Genomic DNA, 13,328 nt, shown 5'->3' with positions numbered 1-13,328 from the left:
CGACGACGCGTGGGTGGCGGCGATCGCGGCGAGATACGGGGCGACGACGAGCGAGACGAGCGAGACGAGCGAGGAGACGAAGGCGACGCAACAGAGAGTGAACGACCTCTTAATCGTCGCGAGACGACGAGGCGTGACGCCGAGCGCGTTGATGTTCACGTCATCGACTTTTAGGAACCCAGAGTTCATGGAGACCTGCGCGCGAGATGGAGTGTCGGCGAGCGACGCGTTCGCCACTGGGGCAAAATTTGCGTTTGACGAATCGCCAGTGGAGGAGGAAGATTTCGCTCGTGCGCTCGCTGATGAACAGAAGCGGGTCACGGAGAAGTACCTCGCCAAGCGAAACGGAATCTCGTTTCACAGCGCTGGTCCGCAACAACCCGTCGTGGCCCCACCGCCAGCGGACGAGGCGCGACAGGCGGCGATAAATTCACAAATCGCGAAGGCGCGGGTCGAGGCACGCATCGCGCTACAGAAGGCGGGAAAATTAGCGTAGGAAAATAGTGAAAATAGTGAAAATAATACATTCCCTAGTCACTAGTAGCTAATCCCATCCACCAGCGTTGAAGTTCGGGCGTGGACTCGCGAAGGCACGTCTCAGCCGCGCTCGCTTGATCGTGCACGAGCGACGTCACGGCGTCGAGTGCATCGTCTCTCCAGACTTCGGCAATCGGAGCCTCCGATGTCAAAGCGTCGTTGAGTTGCAAGGTACGCGCCTCGCACCACGCGATCGCAGCGGCGATATTTTCCGGTGAATCCAACATGCTCAGCGCCGTTTTCGCTTCATCCGCGGAACCGTCGGAACGAATGTTTTGCACTGCAAACACCGAGGTGATTTCCTCGAGCGACAACCCGACCAAAGAAGCAACTTCGTTCGCATCTTTCGCCATCAGGGTTTCTGATATCGACTGCTTGCCTTGGGCTTGTCTCGACATGTGCGCCACAGCGGCTGACATACGCAACAAGCGTATCGACATCTTGCGCACAGCCTCAACCAGGGATGCGCACGGCGGTGCGAACGCCGAGCAACGTTCGCGCAATCGCTCGATCTCATCTTCGTGTCTCGCCAGCTCGCGCCGGAATCGGGTCGTCAGCTGCTTCTCCACAGCTTTCTTCGTTTCTTCCCTCATCGACTCGATTTGCGTCTTGCACTGTTCGAGTTCATCGCGAAGTCGAGCGGCTTCTTCGACGCTCGTCGCGAGCTTGGCGCTGGTGTCTCGAAGTTCTGCGTCGGCGGATTCGACTTCTGTGAGCAAAGTGAAACCGCCTTCTGTCGCGTCGACGGCGAGTTGCTTGGTTTTTAGCTGACGTTCGAGCTCTTCGATTCGTTGATTTGCGCGCACGAGCTGCGCGTTGAGATTGGCGACTTCAGCCTCGGATTCTCCTGCCCAGCTGCTCTGCACGCGCCTGGTCAAATCGGCAATCTTTGCTTCCGACTCCTTGACGAATTCCAACAGTTTATTTCGCTCGCGTTCGTGCTCCTGACGCAGGCGTTGCATGAGCTCTCTGTAGCGCTTACATCTTTCCACGTGCGCGCGACGCTCATCATCGCCCGGCATGTTGCTCGCCTGCCATTCCTCTTCTTTTCGCTTTTGTTCCGCGATTTCGGCTTCCAAGTTGAGCAGCCTCGCCGTCATTACCTCGGCGTATGCTTGCAAAGTCGATGTGTCGCGCGCGACCAAGCGATTGGTTTCTGATAACCGTCCTTCGTGTTGCTTGAACGCGCCTTCGAGAAGAGACTTGATATTTTCGAGTTCAGTTCGCGTGGATTCGTCCATCGCGACATTTGTCGTCGACGCGCCGACGGCAGCCAAGGCGTCATCACGCCATCTGATTTCTTCCTTCAGTCGATCGACTTCGTCACGCGCAGCGGCTGCGACGACAGCAGCCGCTCGGTTGTCTTTGAGCGCGACAGTGACTAAGCTTTCCGCATCGTGAGGATCAACTTTCGCACCAAGCGTCGCCGTCGTTCCCTTTGTCGCCAAAGCCGTCTCGAAGCGCGCCGACTTTTCCAATTCTCTGATTCGATCGTCTCGAACCTCAATCGCTTTTTCGAGCTCGGATGTGCGCTGGCTCAATTTTGTCACGACATCAGGGTGTTCAGATTGTCCATCTGTCCGCTCGACGAGCTTTGCGCGAGATTCCCGTACTTCTTCGAGCTCTGCAGTCGCTCGCTCAAAGCTTTCACGCGTCGCTTCGAGCTCTCGTGTGATTTCTGCCAGTCTCTCCTGCGCATGCGTTTCCGCATTCACTCGTTTCTCTAGCTCCATAGACGCCGATGCGATCGTCTGCGCTTGTTCTTCGACTAACGCGCGCAATTGGTCCGCCTGATCTTCTAATATCGACGCCCGAAATTCTTCGTGAAGCTGCGCAACGCGGGCGTTAAGTTCGGCAATCGTGCGCTGGGCTTCGCGCAAGCGATCCTGCTCCTCGAACACTTCCTTCTTCGCCTTATCGCGGGCCACCGACATGGCTTGCATAGCGCTCGCAGCCGACTCGCGAGCGCCAATGAGTTCGCTTCCCGTGACTTCGAGCTCGTCGATGCGCGCCTTCATTAATTCAATCTTTTCGTCGCGATCGCGCAGTTCCTCCTCCATTTCGTTAAGCTCGACGCCCGTGTCCGTTTCGCCTCGCACAATTATCTGTGATAACTTTACGTTGCGAGCGTGCGTCGTCATGAGTCGATTCTCCAACGAACTCATGGCCTTGGAGCTCAGAGAGGCGTACGACTTTTGAGAAAGTTCGAGAATGGCGCACACGTGATCAAACGCTGTCTTTGTCGACTCGCTGCGATGTTCCGCCTTCTCCACGTGCCTCATAGCCGAAGTAAAAGCCTTCTCGTATTTAATAGACGTACACTCCAACAGAGCAATCGTGCGCTGCGCATCCAAGAGCGCTTCTTCAAGTCTTTGATTGACAGTGGTTTCCCCGTCGTCTGTCTGTCGCAGCGCGATTTGGATACCGCGGCAAAAGTTCGCCGCGGCGTCTGTTGAAACGGTATCCGTCACGCTCTGTTGAACTTTGCGTTTCAAATCTCCGATCTGCGTGGCGCTGTATTGACTCAACCGTTCGACTTGCAGTCGAAGCGCTTTCTCACACGACTTGAGACTGATTTCCAAATCCAAGTTGTCTCGCTCGGCGTCGTCTAAACGACTCAGCAGCTCAAGCTCCGCATCCATGTACGCGATGCACTCTTCAGTTTTCCACTCGAGTTGTGCGAACAAGATTTCTTCGCGCTGGCGCGCAGATTTGGCGATGCTCTCGTACGCCTCCGCGCGCTCCGACTCACCCTTGAGCTCGTGGCGATACTGTCGCACCTCGCCCGCGAGAAGCTCTCTCTCGTTTACGAGCGACGCATTTTCAGTCTCGAGGGCGATAATCTTCTCGCGCGCTCGATTCATTTCGTCTCGCCGCCAATCACCATCTGCTGTCGCAGGCGAACGATCACTTTCTAATACCGATAAAGTGTCTCTCAAGACGAGTAATTCTTCTTCGCGTTCGCGCAAGGTGTTGGTGAAGTATTCCCGTTCGTGTGTCGCGTTTTCAGAAGTCGCCTCCGCGGACTCTAGCGTGAGTTTGCTCGACGCGATTTGTTCCCTCAATAGCATTTCCAATCGCCCGAGCTCGTTCGCTTGCGAGTTATTCGTACTTCTAAGTTCCTTCACGACGCGTTTGAGAGAAGAAATTTTCTCTTCAGCAGAGGCAAGTTTGGCGTTGTCTCGCGCGCTCTTAGTCGCTGTCATCCTCGATGATTGCGACATCATCGAGAGCGCATCACCGATTTGCTCGCTGGTCTGCGATGATGCCATCGTATTCGCTTCAGCGCTATCCGAGGCAAGCGCCTGGCGAAGCGCGAGACGCGTCTCGGCGAGTCGAACGCGCAATCGATGCGCCGACTCTGCGGCGCCGGCGTCTTCGTCCTCCTCTTCATTCAAGATCTCGGTTTCGAACGTGGCAGCCTTGATTGAGCGTAATTCTTCTTCTAAATCTTGCGCCTTTACCCGCCATCGCTCGCCTTCTTCGCTCGCGCGCGCGCTTTCGACCGTCAGCGCGGCGACGCGAGCCGACAACGCTCTCTCCGAGGCATCCGCCGCATTCTCGCGCTCGCTCCACCGCTCATCTCGCGCGCACACCAAGCGCTGCATTCGTTCTGTCAACGCCCCCGCGTGTTTTTCGCTCGCCAACGCAAACTTCTTCGCTTCTTCGTGCGACTCTCGAAGCCTTTCCGCGTTTCCGTTTGCCTCGCGCAGCTCTCGCCTCAAACGAATGACGACGGCGCGTTCGTCTTCCAATTCCCGTTCCAATTGCCCAACGCGCGCGCCCGATGCCGACGCCGACGCCGACGTTCGACCGCGTCGCGCGTTTCGATACCGATCCTCGTCCTCGAACGTCTCCTCATCGCTCATCTCACCTTCGTCTTCGCCTCCGCGTCGAGCGCGTCTTCGCCGTTCAAACGCCGTCGTCGCCCCTTCTCTTCGCTCGCGCGCCCGCAGCTCCGCGCGCAATCGCGCGATCTCCGCGTCTTTCGCCTCCAACGCTCGCAACGCTTTGATGGATGTCTTCTCCAGCTTCTCGCGCATCGTTTCCACGGCGTCCTCGCCTCGGCGACGCGACGCATTCGTGCCATCTTTAAACACCGCGCGGTCGTCCATCGCGCGCGCGGTGCGCGCGTCGTCCCGTCGTCCCGTCGTCCCGTCGTCGTCGTCCCGTCGTCGTCGTCCCGTCCCGTCGTCCCGTCGTCGTCGTCCTCACCGCGCGTCGCGACGTGCGACCGGCCGCGCGGCGCCGACGGCCAATCGTCATCGCGAACGGCCCGCGTCGGCGTCGGCACACCTCGACGTCGGCGAGCCGCCATCACCCATGGTTGATTTACATCGCGCGCACACGATTCACGAAGATTACGCGCGTAATCATAAACTCTTCAAACTCCCGCGAACGAGTCTTGGCGCGCTGTGCGTCGCGTCGGGCGTCGGCGTGGCGACGTATTACGCGTTCCGCTCGTTCGTGACATCGACGCAATCGAACGCATCGACGGGGACGACGGGGATGACGAAACACGAAGAGGTGTGGCGATCGTCCTGGGATAAAGGATCACCGCGCAAGCACGTGAATAATCTCTGGAACGATCCCGCGAAGTGAGCGAACGAACGAACGGACGAACGAACGAACGAAGGAAGGAACGAACGAGCGCGAATGACTGGAAAGAATGCTGACTCAGCCGAGCGACGCCGGCGTTGTAAAACACACCGTGTACTACTTTTTCTTCAGCACTATGTCAGCTACGGGCTGCAAACCGCGCTTTAAATCACCCTCGGGAAACGCATCGATCGCATCGTCGTCTAAAAATGCGAACGCGCGCTTGAAATCACCGGGGGAACACGCCAAGGGCGCCTCCCAATGCGCCGGGACGACGCGCTCAAAATCCCACCTCGAGCTCACGGCGGCTACCCAACGGCGAACAGCGTTGGGATTTTGAGCGTAAAGCAGCGTGCGCACGACCGGGGGAACGAGCAAGCGACCGGCGAGGGCTTGAAAGTTGTCGTGCCAACCGTCTGTCCAAATCACCGTCCCAGGCGCCGCCGGGTCGAGCTCTTCGTGTTCGGGGAAAAAGTAACTCACCAACAACGCCGTTTTCTCCCACCCGGCGCGACGCGCCTCGGGCGTGTCCTCGGGCACGGGGTCCGCCGTCGATCGCTGGGAGACGACTAAGAGTTTTTCCACGGAATTCGCCTCCGGAGGGTCGATCGGGATCTGCGCCAAGGCGTCGGTGACGATCAAAGTCTTGCTTGGTTTGTGAAAAAACGCGGTCTCGTAAATCGTCTGCTTCGTCGATCCCACGTCAAACGTTCCCGCTTCGAGCGTCTCAAACTCGATCTCATCCTTCCAAGGCACCGCTACAGGCGATCTCACGTCTAAATCACTTCCTTGTAATACGAAGTCCACCTTTTTCCCGAACACTATTTCGTCAGAGACGTCGCGAATGGGAAACGTAAACTGCCCCGGCGAGGCGTATAACTTGGCGCCTCGCCATCGCGCGAGCGCATCCTTGGCGAAAATTTTATGCTCTAACGCGTACGTTGGCACGACGACGTATCGAACGCACGCGCTCGTACCATCCCCACAACTCTCCACAAATTCAAAAAACTCCTCCGTCGGCGCTAAGGGCGCGTGCACCCACAGCGAACCGTCGCTTAGCTTGCACGTCACGCATCGAATCGTCGTCTCGAGCGGGCCGAGCTCGATGTTTTGTTCAAACGCCCACATCTGTCCCGGCACGATCGTTCGCTTCACCGTCGCGCGCGTTCCACGACCGATGAACGGTTTAAACAGCACCGGGAACCTCTGCTCGAACAACCGTCGCGCGTCGTCATCCGCCGCGTTTGCTCCCGTCGCTCGCAGCGCCGCCGCGCTCGCCGCCGCCATGAGCGCGTCTCGTCTCGTCGTGTTTCCATTCCCGAACCGCCCCGTCGTGGTTTCACGCGTCGACGTCACACGCTCTTCGACATCATCTGCGCTCGCGCGCGCTCGCGCGTCACGTCGTCGTCCACCGCTTCGTCTCGTCGTCGTCGTCGTCGTCGTTTCGCCGCGCGTTTTATCCATCGCGTTCGACGCCGCGCCGCGCGCGTGTGTCGCGCGTCGCGCGTCGTCTGCGCGCGCCAGAGCGCGCGCGGACACACCTCGCGCACACCTCGCGCCGCGCGCCGGCGTCACCGACGTCGTCATCCCGATGCGCGTCGTCGTCGCCCCGAGCGCGTCACTTTGACGCGCGTCGGTCGCATCGCGTCGCGCAGTCATGCGCGCCGCCGCCGCCGACGACGGCGCGAGCGCGGTTGACGTCATCGTGCGCGGACGCATCATCGGTCGACGTCGCGTGAGCAAGCGCTTGGCATTTTACGACGTGCGCGTGGACGACGCGCTCGATGCGGCGGCGGTTGGCGCGGACGACGCGACTTTGCGAGACGACGGACGACGCGCGCGGGCGCACGCGGCGTTGAGCGCTGGCGAGCTGATCGAAATGGTGGTGAAGGCGTCGCATGGTGCGTTCGTGACGCACGAAGACGTGGCGTGGGCGCAAAAGACGTCGTTGAAGCTCGGGAACACGGGCGCGTTTCGCGGGACGCTCTCGCGGCGAGCGGCGAACGCGCACGGCGAGTGGTCGTTGGCGTGCGAGGAAGTGGTCGAGATCGTCGAAGAGTGGGCGAAAGTGAATCCAGGGAAAGCGTTTCAGCGCGAGTTGTACCTCCCGAACGAAGGAGGCGAGAGTGGGATCGGCGGCGAGGCGAGTTCGAGAGTCGCCGACGGAGCGAGCGTCGGCGCGTGCAAGTTCTTCATCAATAACGCATTTTGCGCCAAAGGCGACAAGTGCAAGTATGCGCACGATCGAGCGGTGCAACGCGAATGGATCGCGGCGCGTAAGGCGAATAGACGGGAAATCGCGGCTAAAGAGTGCGGGGACCCGCACGGAGACTCGGTGGCGAGCAAACAAATGCGTGCGCAGCGATTCGCGCAATTTTTGCTCGAAAAGTTTGGCGCCGAAGTTTTAAACGCGGGTACCGGCGTTTTGGACGTCGCGGGCGGACGAGGCGATGTGTCGTTTGAGTTACATACAAAATTAGGAATCAAAAGCACGCTTGTCGAACCGCGCGAGCGAAAGCTGAACAAGAAACAGCACAAGTGGCTGAAGAAGAAGTTGAAGACGGACGAGTCGACGGCGCCGGAGGCGGAATCGATGCTGTGCGAGCAAATTCGAACAGAGTTTTCCAGTGAAAATTTCGCACAGTTCAAAGATTGTTCGGCCATTATCGGTATGCATCCAGATCAGGCCACCGAAGCGATCGTCGATTTCGCGCTGCAATACAGTAAGCCGTTCGCCGTAGTTCCGTGTTGCGTCTTTCCGGATTTGTTCAAGCACAGACGAGACCGCGACGGCGCGCCGGTGACCGAGAGAATGGCGCTCGTGGATTATCTCGCGCGAAAAACGGGGGGCGAAGTACAGTATCTAGATATAGAAGGCGCGAATCAAGTCGTGTACGGCGTTCCAAAGTAGAAATTAGAAATTAGCCAACTAAGAGCGCCAAATCGCAGTCACCACACCGAGCGCCATGGTTTTGCCATTCATGCGAAGCGTCACGCGGCTTAACGTCGGTGAAATCTCGACCGGTTCGACGCAAATATTCCTAGACGTGCGAATACGCAAAATAGCGCTCTGTTCGCGCGTAATACACCGAGGACTTGCCTTTACCACGTCTCCCGTCACCGTGTCCACTTGCGCGACGAGTTCCTCAATCGTTGCGTCGCACGCGAGCATGTGCGAATGCAAAACAACCCTTGAGCCTTTGAGTAAAGGCACACGAAGCATGTCCGTCGTGAGCACACGGACTTCAATCTCATCCGTGGGCGTTATTGGATGCGACGCATGGCATAAAACGCTCCCGACTTCTAAATGCCGCGAATCCACGTCGCTCAAGCCGACGTCCACGGATGTGCCAATCGGCGCAAAGTCGACGGCTATTCCGTCCACTTCCACGCACTTCACAGTGGCCGAAACGTTGGCCGGCATCACGAGTAGCTTTTGACCTTTCATCAAGCTTCCAGCTTCGATCTTACCACCGCACGCGGCTCCACCGAGAGAGCGCACTTCGGTGATGATGTCTGCGATTGGCATGCGAAGCGGTTTCGGCGCTCCTCGAGATGGAATTTTAACCGCTCGCAACGCGTCTACGAGCGTCGGGCCTCGATACCACGAGGCCAATGCATCGGGCAATGCAGCCGCGTCATCGGGCGAAATATTTGTACCCTCAATCCCCGAAACCGGCACGAACGTGAGCTGTTCTTGGCTAAAACCGACGTCGTCGATGAGAAAGTTTTGAAGCGCATCGACGACAAATCTAAATCGCTCCTCTCCATACTCAACGCAGTCCATCTTATTGATGACGACGATGAGGGAATGTAAACCAAGCGCCCGCGCCAATCGCGCGTGCTCGCGCGTTTGTCCCGTGTGACCTGGAGTCGCAGCGAAACCGTTTTCAAATCCACCCATCGCGCCGTCAATGACCAAAACGCCCGCGTCGGCTTGCGACGCGCCGGAAATCGCGTTCGGCACGAAATCTTTGTGCCCAGGAGCATCTAAAACTACCAACTGTCGATGTCCATCTAACACACATCGCTTCATGCTGACGTCTATCGTCACCCCGCGCTCTCGTTCTTCCGGTCTACAGTCCATCACCCAAGCCCAGGCGAACGACGATTTCCCGCTCGCCTTGGAATCGCGCACGTTTTTATGCATCGCTCTGTCATCGACCGCTTTCAAAGCGTACATCAATCGCCCACTAAGCGTCGATTTCCCCGCATCAACGTGTCCTAATATCACGACGTGCACGTCACCGCCCTCCGGTGAGGTGTACGCCGCGCGCTCGGCGCTCGAAGCTTCGTATCCCGCAAACGCGGTCGCGTCGCCGCCGACTCGCGTCTTGGCCGCAAATTCTTTCACGAGCGTTTCCGTCGTTTCCATCGCCGCGCTCGCCCCAGACTTACTCCCCCGCGCTCGCGCCGCCGCCGCTGCCGCGTCCGGTGAAGGCGTATCGAACGCAAACTTCCCCGCGCTCGCGCCGCCTCCGCTCGGCCCGCGCGGCGCCGCGGGATACCTCGCGTTTCTCTCCGCCGCCATCCGCGCCTCGATCTCTTTCATCCCCACGCGCGTGGGCGTCGGTTTCGTCTTCATCAACTCCATCGCCTTGCTCGTCTTCGCCGCCCTCGCGCCCGTCGTCGCGCGCTCGCCATCCTCGGCTCGCTCGAGGGCCTCGCGCCCGGCGCCTGCGGCTTCGTCGTCGTCGTCGTACGCCTCGTCGTCGTCGTCGTACGCCTCGTCGTCGTCGTAATCGTCGTAATAATCATCCTCGTCCCCGCGTCCCCATCCGCCCTTGCGAGACATCGCGCGCGTCGCGCGTCTCGCACTGTCGCTCGCTCGTCCTTCGCGTCGCATCGCGTCATCTCACGACGCGCCCTTCGCTTCGATCGACATGCGCGCCACCGCGGTGCCGACGACGCACAACTCGCGCGCGATGCCGCCGCTCGCGGTCGGCGCCGTTCGAGCGCGCGCGTCGTCGTCGTCGCCGCGCGTCGTCGTCGTCGTCGTTCGCGCGTCGTCCAAGATGACGCCGACGAGGTCGCGCGCGCGGGCGAGCGACGCGGCGACGCGCGCTGAGGACGGGCGCGTCGCGCGAAAGACGCGCTTCGCGCGCGCGCGCGATGGAGCGGTGACGACGCGCGCGCGAGGAGGATGGGACTACGACGATCGAGTCGAGTTGGACCTGCCTCGCGAGAGCGCGCTCGCGGAGGACGACAAGCTCGCCGTCGCCCCGGGAGGACGCGTGGAGAGCGATGATTTGAACGCTGAATTGCGCGAAAAAACACTTAAAGCGATCGAGAAGGCGCAGTATCGCGCCACTGTGGGGGACGTGAGCTCGATTTCGGGGGCGAGCGTGTTCGAGACGCAAAAGGCGCTCAACGCGCTGGCGGCGGACACAGGAGCGACTTTGGAAGTATCCAGCGCGGGCGATCTCACATACGTGTTTCCCAGGTCGACACGAGGGATTTTGAGCTCGAAATCGTTCAAGATGAAGATCGAACCGATCGTGAGCGGGGCGAAAAGCTTAGCTTCGTACGTTTTTCGCGTGGCGTTTGGAACGTCGCTCGTGGCGAGCGTGATGATTGTCTACACCGCCATCTTCGCCCTCATGAGCGCCAAGAGTAGTGACGATCGTTCAGATCGGCGCGGTGGTGGCTTCGCTGGGCCGCGCTTTTACATTTCGCCGTTTGATTTGTTTTGGTATTGGGATCCGTACTACTATCGCCGACCGCGAAGACGCGACAGAGAGATGAACTTTTTTGAGGCTGTCTTCAGTTTTGTTTTCGGCGACGGCGATCCGAACTTGGATTTCGAAAAGCGGCGTTGGGAGTTGGTTGGACGCTTGATTCAAAAGAATAAGGGCGTTGTGACGGCGGAGCAGTTGGCGCCGTTTCTGGACACGGCGGGATACGAAGACGAGTCCTTTGTCTTGCCCGCGCTCACCCGCTTCGAGGGCACGCCAGAGGTGAATACCGTCACAGGATCGATCATTTATCGATTTCCTAACATGGAGTCCACCGCTGGAAAAACAACGGCGCGAAGTAGAGGCGAAAGTGAGGCGTTGGCGCAAGAGGAGCGATGGGTGTTTTCGCTCGCCGAGCCGTCGCAAAAGATTCAAGCGGGTTTACTCGGCGTTGCGAACTTAGTGGGGGTGGTGATTTTGGCGCAGATGATTAACGACCCGCAAATCATGTACCGCACCCGAGAGTACGTGGAGTTGGCGCGCGCCTTCTCGGGCTTGCTCCCCGGTTTACTGAGCTACGGCGTATTATTCTTCGTCGTTCCGCTGTTGCGCTATTTCCGCAACCAAGGCAAGAACCGGGAAATCGATGCTCGCAATAACTCTCGATTGCTCGCAGCTCGCCGTATCGCGAGTCCAGAGCCTCGTTTAGCCGCCAAGCTCGCCGCCGCGAGCTCAGCTGCGTCCCAGCGCGTCGTGGGTGACGCCGTGTACACGTCCAACGAGGGCGCCGGCGATGATTACGACCTCTCCGACTTTGATCGACGCCTGCGCGAGCGAAGCTAAAACGCGCAACTTGTAACAAACCACTTCGTTTTCATTACACTCGTATCCGTGTCGCGGTCGATGCGTTCGTTCGTTGCTAATCTCTAGATCTCTACACTCGTCTAAATCGGCGTCAAGAGCGACAAAATGCTCGGTTTCGGCGTCGTGTTCATACCGACGATGATGATGACGGGGATGATGGCGTAGTGTAACTCGTCTGACGCCAGCACGCGCGCGATCGCACGCTTGATCGAGTTCATGGCGTCTGGGTTGTGACGTGACTGAATCAGTCGAGCAAAGGTTTTCCTCGGACGCGAGGCGCACGAGCACAAGGAGAGGATACGCAACTCGTCGTCGTTTGAGTGACGATGATGCTTAGCGTGTGATAACTTATTACAGAGAGCTTCTAGTTCCAAACCCTACACTCGATCGAGCCGATTCACGCTTGGAAGCGATTATTCTGACGACGTCACGAAGGTTCGCGCACGTCGCTATTTCTTGAGCCGAGATGACGGCGAATTGTTCGCCGGCGTTGATTATACCCACGAGCACTGGCAGACCGACAGAAACGAGACCGATCTCATCAAAGGAGTCGTCGAGAGACACTCGTTCGTCGACGCCCGTGACCGCGGCGACTGCTTTGATCACCGCGTCTTCAGGCGACGACTCCTCGCTGCTACCCGAAGTCTCCGCGCTCTTCGCCGAATTCGGCCATATAATATTCCGGAAGAAGGTTATAAACTTGATCCATAGCACCGTCAGTGGAGTATTGAGCCACCTGTCTACCGCCGCCGAAAAGCACGTCGTCATTCCGACGATGAAGAAGAACTCGTACCACGCCACAGGTAACGGCTGCGGCGAGAACCAGTAATATTCCTTCGGATACGCCCACCACATCCACGACGTCTTGTCGCCAACGTCTGCGGTCTTGATGCCATTTCCATTACGAGTCGCCCACCAATACCACTGTCCAATGATCTGGTGGAACAAGAAGCAACCATAACTCGTCGGGGCGAGCACTTTGCTTAGTAAGTTTGATTCAAGAAGGCGAGTCGTTCGGCTGCCCTTCGGTATCGACAGCAGAGCGATCCAGACGGCGATCAACGGAGAATACAACCGAGTGATCATGACGCTCCATACATAGCGATTGATGCCTGTATCCCAGCGATGATGCTCTTCGGGTACAACTTCCCACATCTTGCCCGTGACGTTGGTCGGATAAGGCCAATCAATGTCAAGGAAATGGGCGAGATGGAAGGCGAAAAATGCGAGCGTGAGCACATCGGCGCAGTGGCCGTACAACGCGCGCTTGTGCGACTCTACTGGCCGTACGGCGTCGTACCAAAAGTATGCGGCCATACCCGTACCGACACATGGCACCCAATACGGCGGAAACATCATTGTGCTGAGTGCGTAGATGTTCTGCACATTTTCTTTCCAGCTCTTCACTTTGGCGACATCGTCGTGCTCTTCCCACGCCGGTAAGGCGTAGTACAATCCCAAAAGCCCGGCGGTGATAAGAGTACCGACACAGTAAACGATGAACCATCTCAGTACGGCTTTGAATTCGCCTTTGACGCGAGCGAGCGCGTTGTGCATGAAAGGAAACACGAGAATAATGAAATAGTAAACGCCGTTGAACCACGTGTAGTACATGAACCACGAGCTGAGAAGCCACAGCGGGAACCAAGTTTG

The 13,328-nt window shown here is 58.4% G+C and overlaps 7 protein-coding genes across 7 annotated transcripts; 4 read left to right on the top strand and 3 right to left on the bottom strand.

The window, feature by feature from the left end:
- Nucleotides 1-151: 151 nt before the first annotated feature.
- OSTLU_31456 (predicted protein) lies at nt 152-496 on the top strand (the record flags this gene model as incomplete). The annotated part of the gene is made up of 1 exon (XM_001417598.1): nt 152-496. The coding sequence occupies one exon, from the start codon at nt 152-154 to the stop codon at nt 494-496; it is 345 nt and encodes a 114-aa protein (XP_001417635.1).
- Nucleotides 497-530: 34 nt separating this feature from the next.
- On the bottom strand, nt 531-4,406 carry OSTLU_31455 (predicted protein; the record flags this gene model as incomplete). The annotated part of the gene is made up of 1 exon (XM_001417354.1): nt 531-4,406. One exon carries the CDS (start codon nt 4,404-4,406, stop codon nt 531-533), a length of 3,876 nt encoding a protein of 1,291 aa, XP_001417391.1.
- Nucleotides 4,407-4,860: 454 nt separating this feature from the next.
- Nucleotides 4,861-5,139, top strand: OSTLU_31454 (predicted protein; the record flags this gene model as incomplete). Its single annotated transcript, XM_001417597.1, has 1 exon — nt 4,861-5,139. One exon carries the CDS (start codon nt 4,861-4,863, stop codon nt 5,137-5,139), a length of 279 nt encoding a protein of 92 aa, XP_001417634.1.
- Nucleotides 5,140-5,253: 114 nt separating this feature from the next.
- OSTLU_37092 (predicted protein) lies at nt 5,254-6,423 on the bottom strand (the record flags this gene model as incomplete). The annotated part of the gene is made up of 1 exon (XM_001417353.1): nt 5,254-6,423. The coding sequence occupies one exon, from the start codon at nt 6,421-6,423 to the stop codon at nt 5,254-5,256; it is 1,170 nt and encodes a 389-aa protein (XP_001417390.1).
- Nucleotides 6,424-6,793: 370 nt separating this feature from the next.
- Nucleotides 6,794-7,859, top strand: OSTLU_15241 (predicted protein; the record flags this gene model as incomplete). The annotated part of the gene is made up of 1 exon (XM_001417596.1): nt 6,794-7,859. A coding segment is annotated over one exon (1,066 nt), but the record flags the coding sequence as incomplete, so codon positions are not given.
- Nucleotides 7,860-8,065: 206 nt separating this feature from the next.
- OSTLU_36881 (predicted protein) lies at nt 8,066-9,511 on the bottom strand (the record flags this gene model as incomplete). The annotated part of the gene is made up of 1 exon (XM_001417352.1): nt 8,066-9,511. The coding sequence occupies one exon, from the start codon at nt 9,509-9,511 to the stop codon at nt 8,066-8,068; it is 1,446 nt and encodes a 481-aa protein (XP_001417389.1).
- A 901-nt stretch (nt 9,512-10,412) lies between these two features.
- On the top strand, nt 10,413-12,254 carry OSTLU_10153 (predicted protein; the record flags this gene model as incomplete). The annotated part of the gene is made up of 2 exons (XM_001417595.1): nt 10,413-11,584; nt 12,200-12,254. Coding segments are annotated over 2 exons (1,227 nt in total), but the record flags the coding sequence as incomplete, so codon positions are not given.
- Nucleotides 12,255-13,328: the final 1,074 nt, after the last annotated feature.

This window comes from Ostreococcus lucimarinus, chromosome 4 (assembly GCF_000092065.1).
Source record: "Ostreococcus lucimarinus CCE9901 chromosome 4, complete sequence".
Taxonomy (NCBI): domain Eukaryota; kingdom Viridiplantae; phylum Chlorophyta; class Mamiellophyceae; order Mamiellales; family Bathycoccaceae; genus Ostreococcus; species Ostreococcus sp. 'lucimarinus'.
The sequence above is the reverse complement of the archived record's forward strand: the minus strand, read 5'-3'. Positions and strand labels throughout refer to the sequence as shown.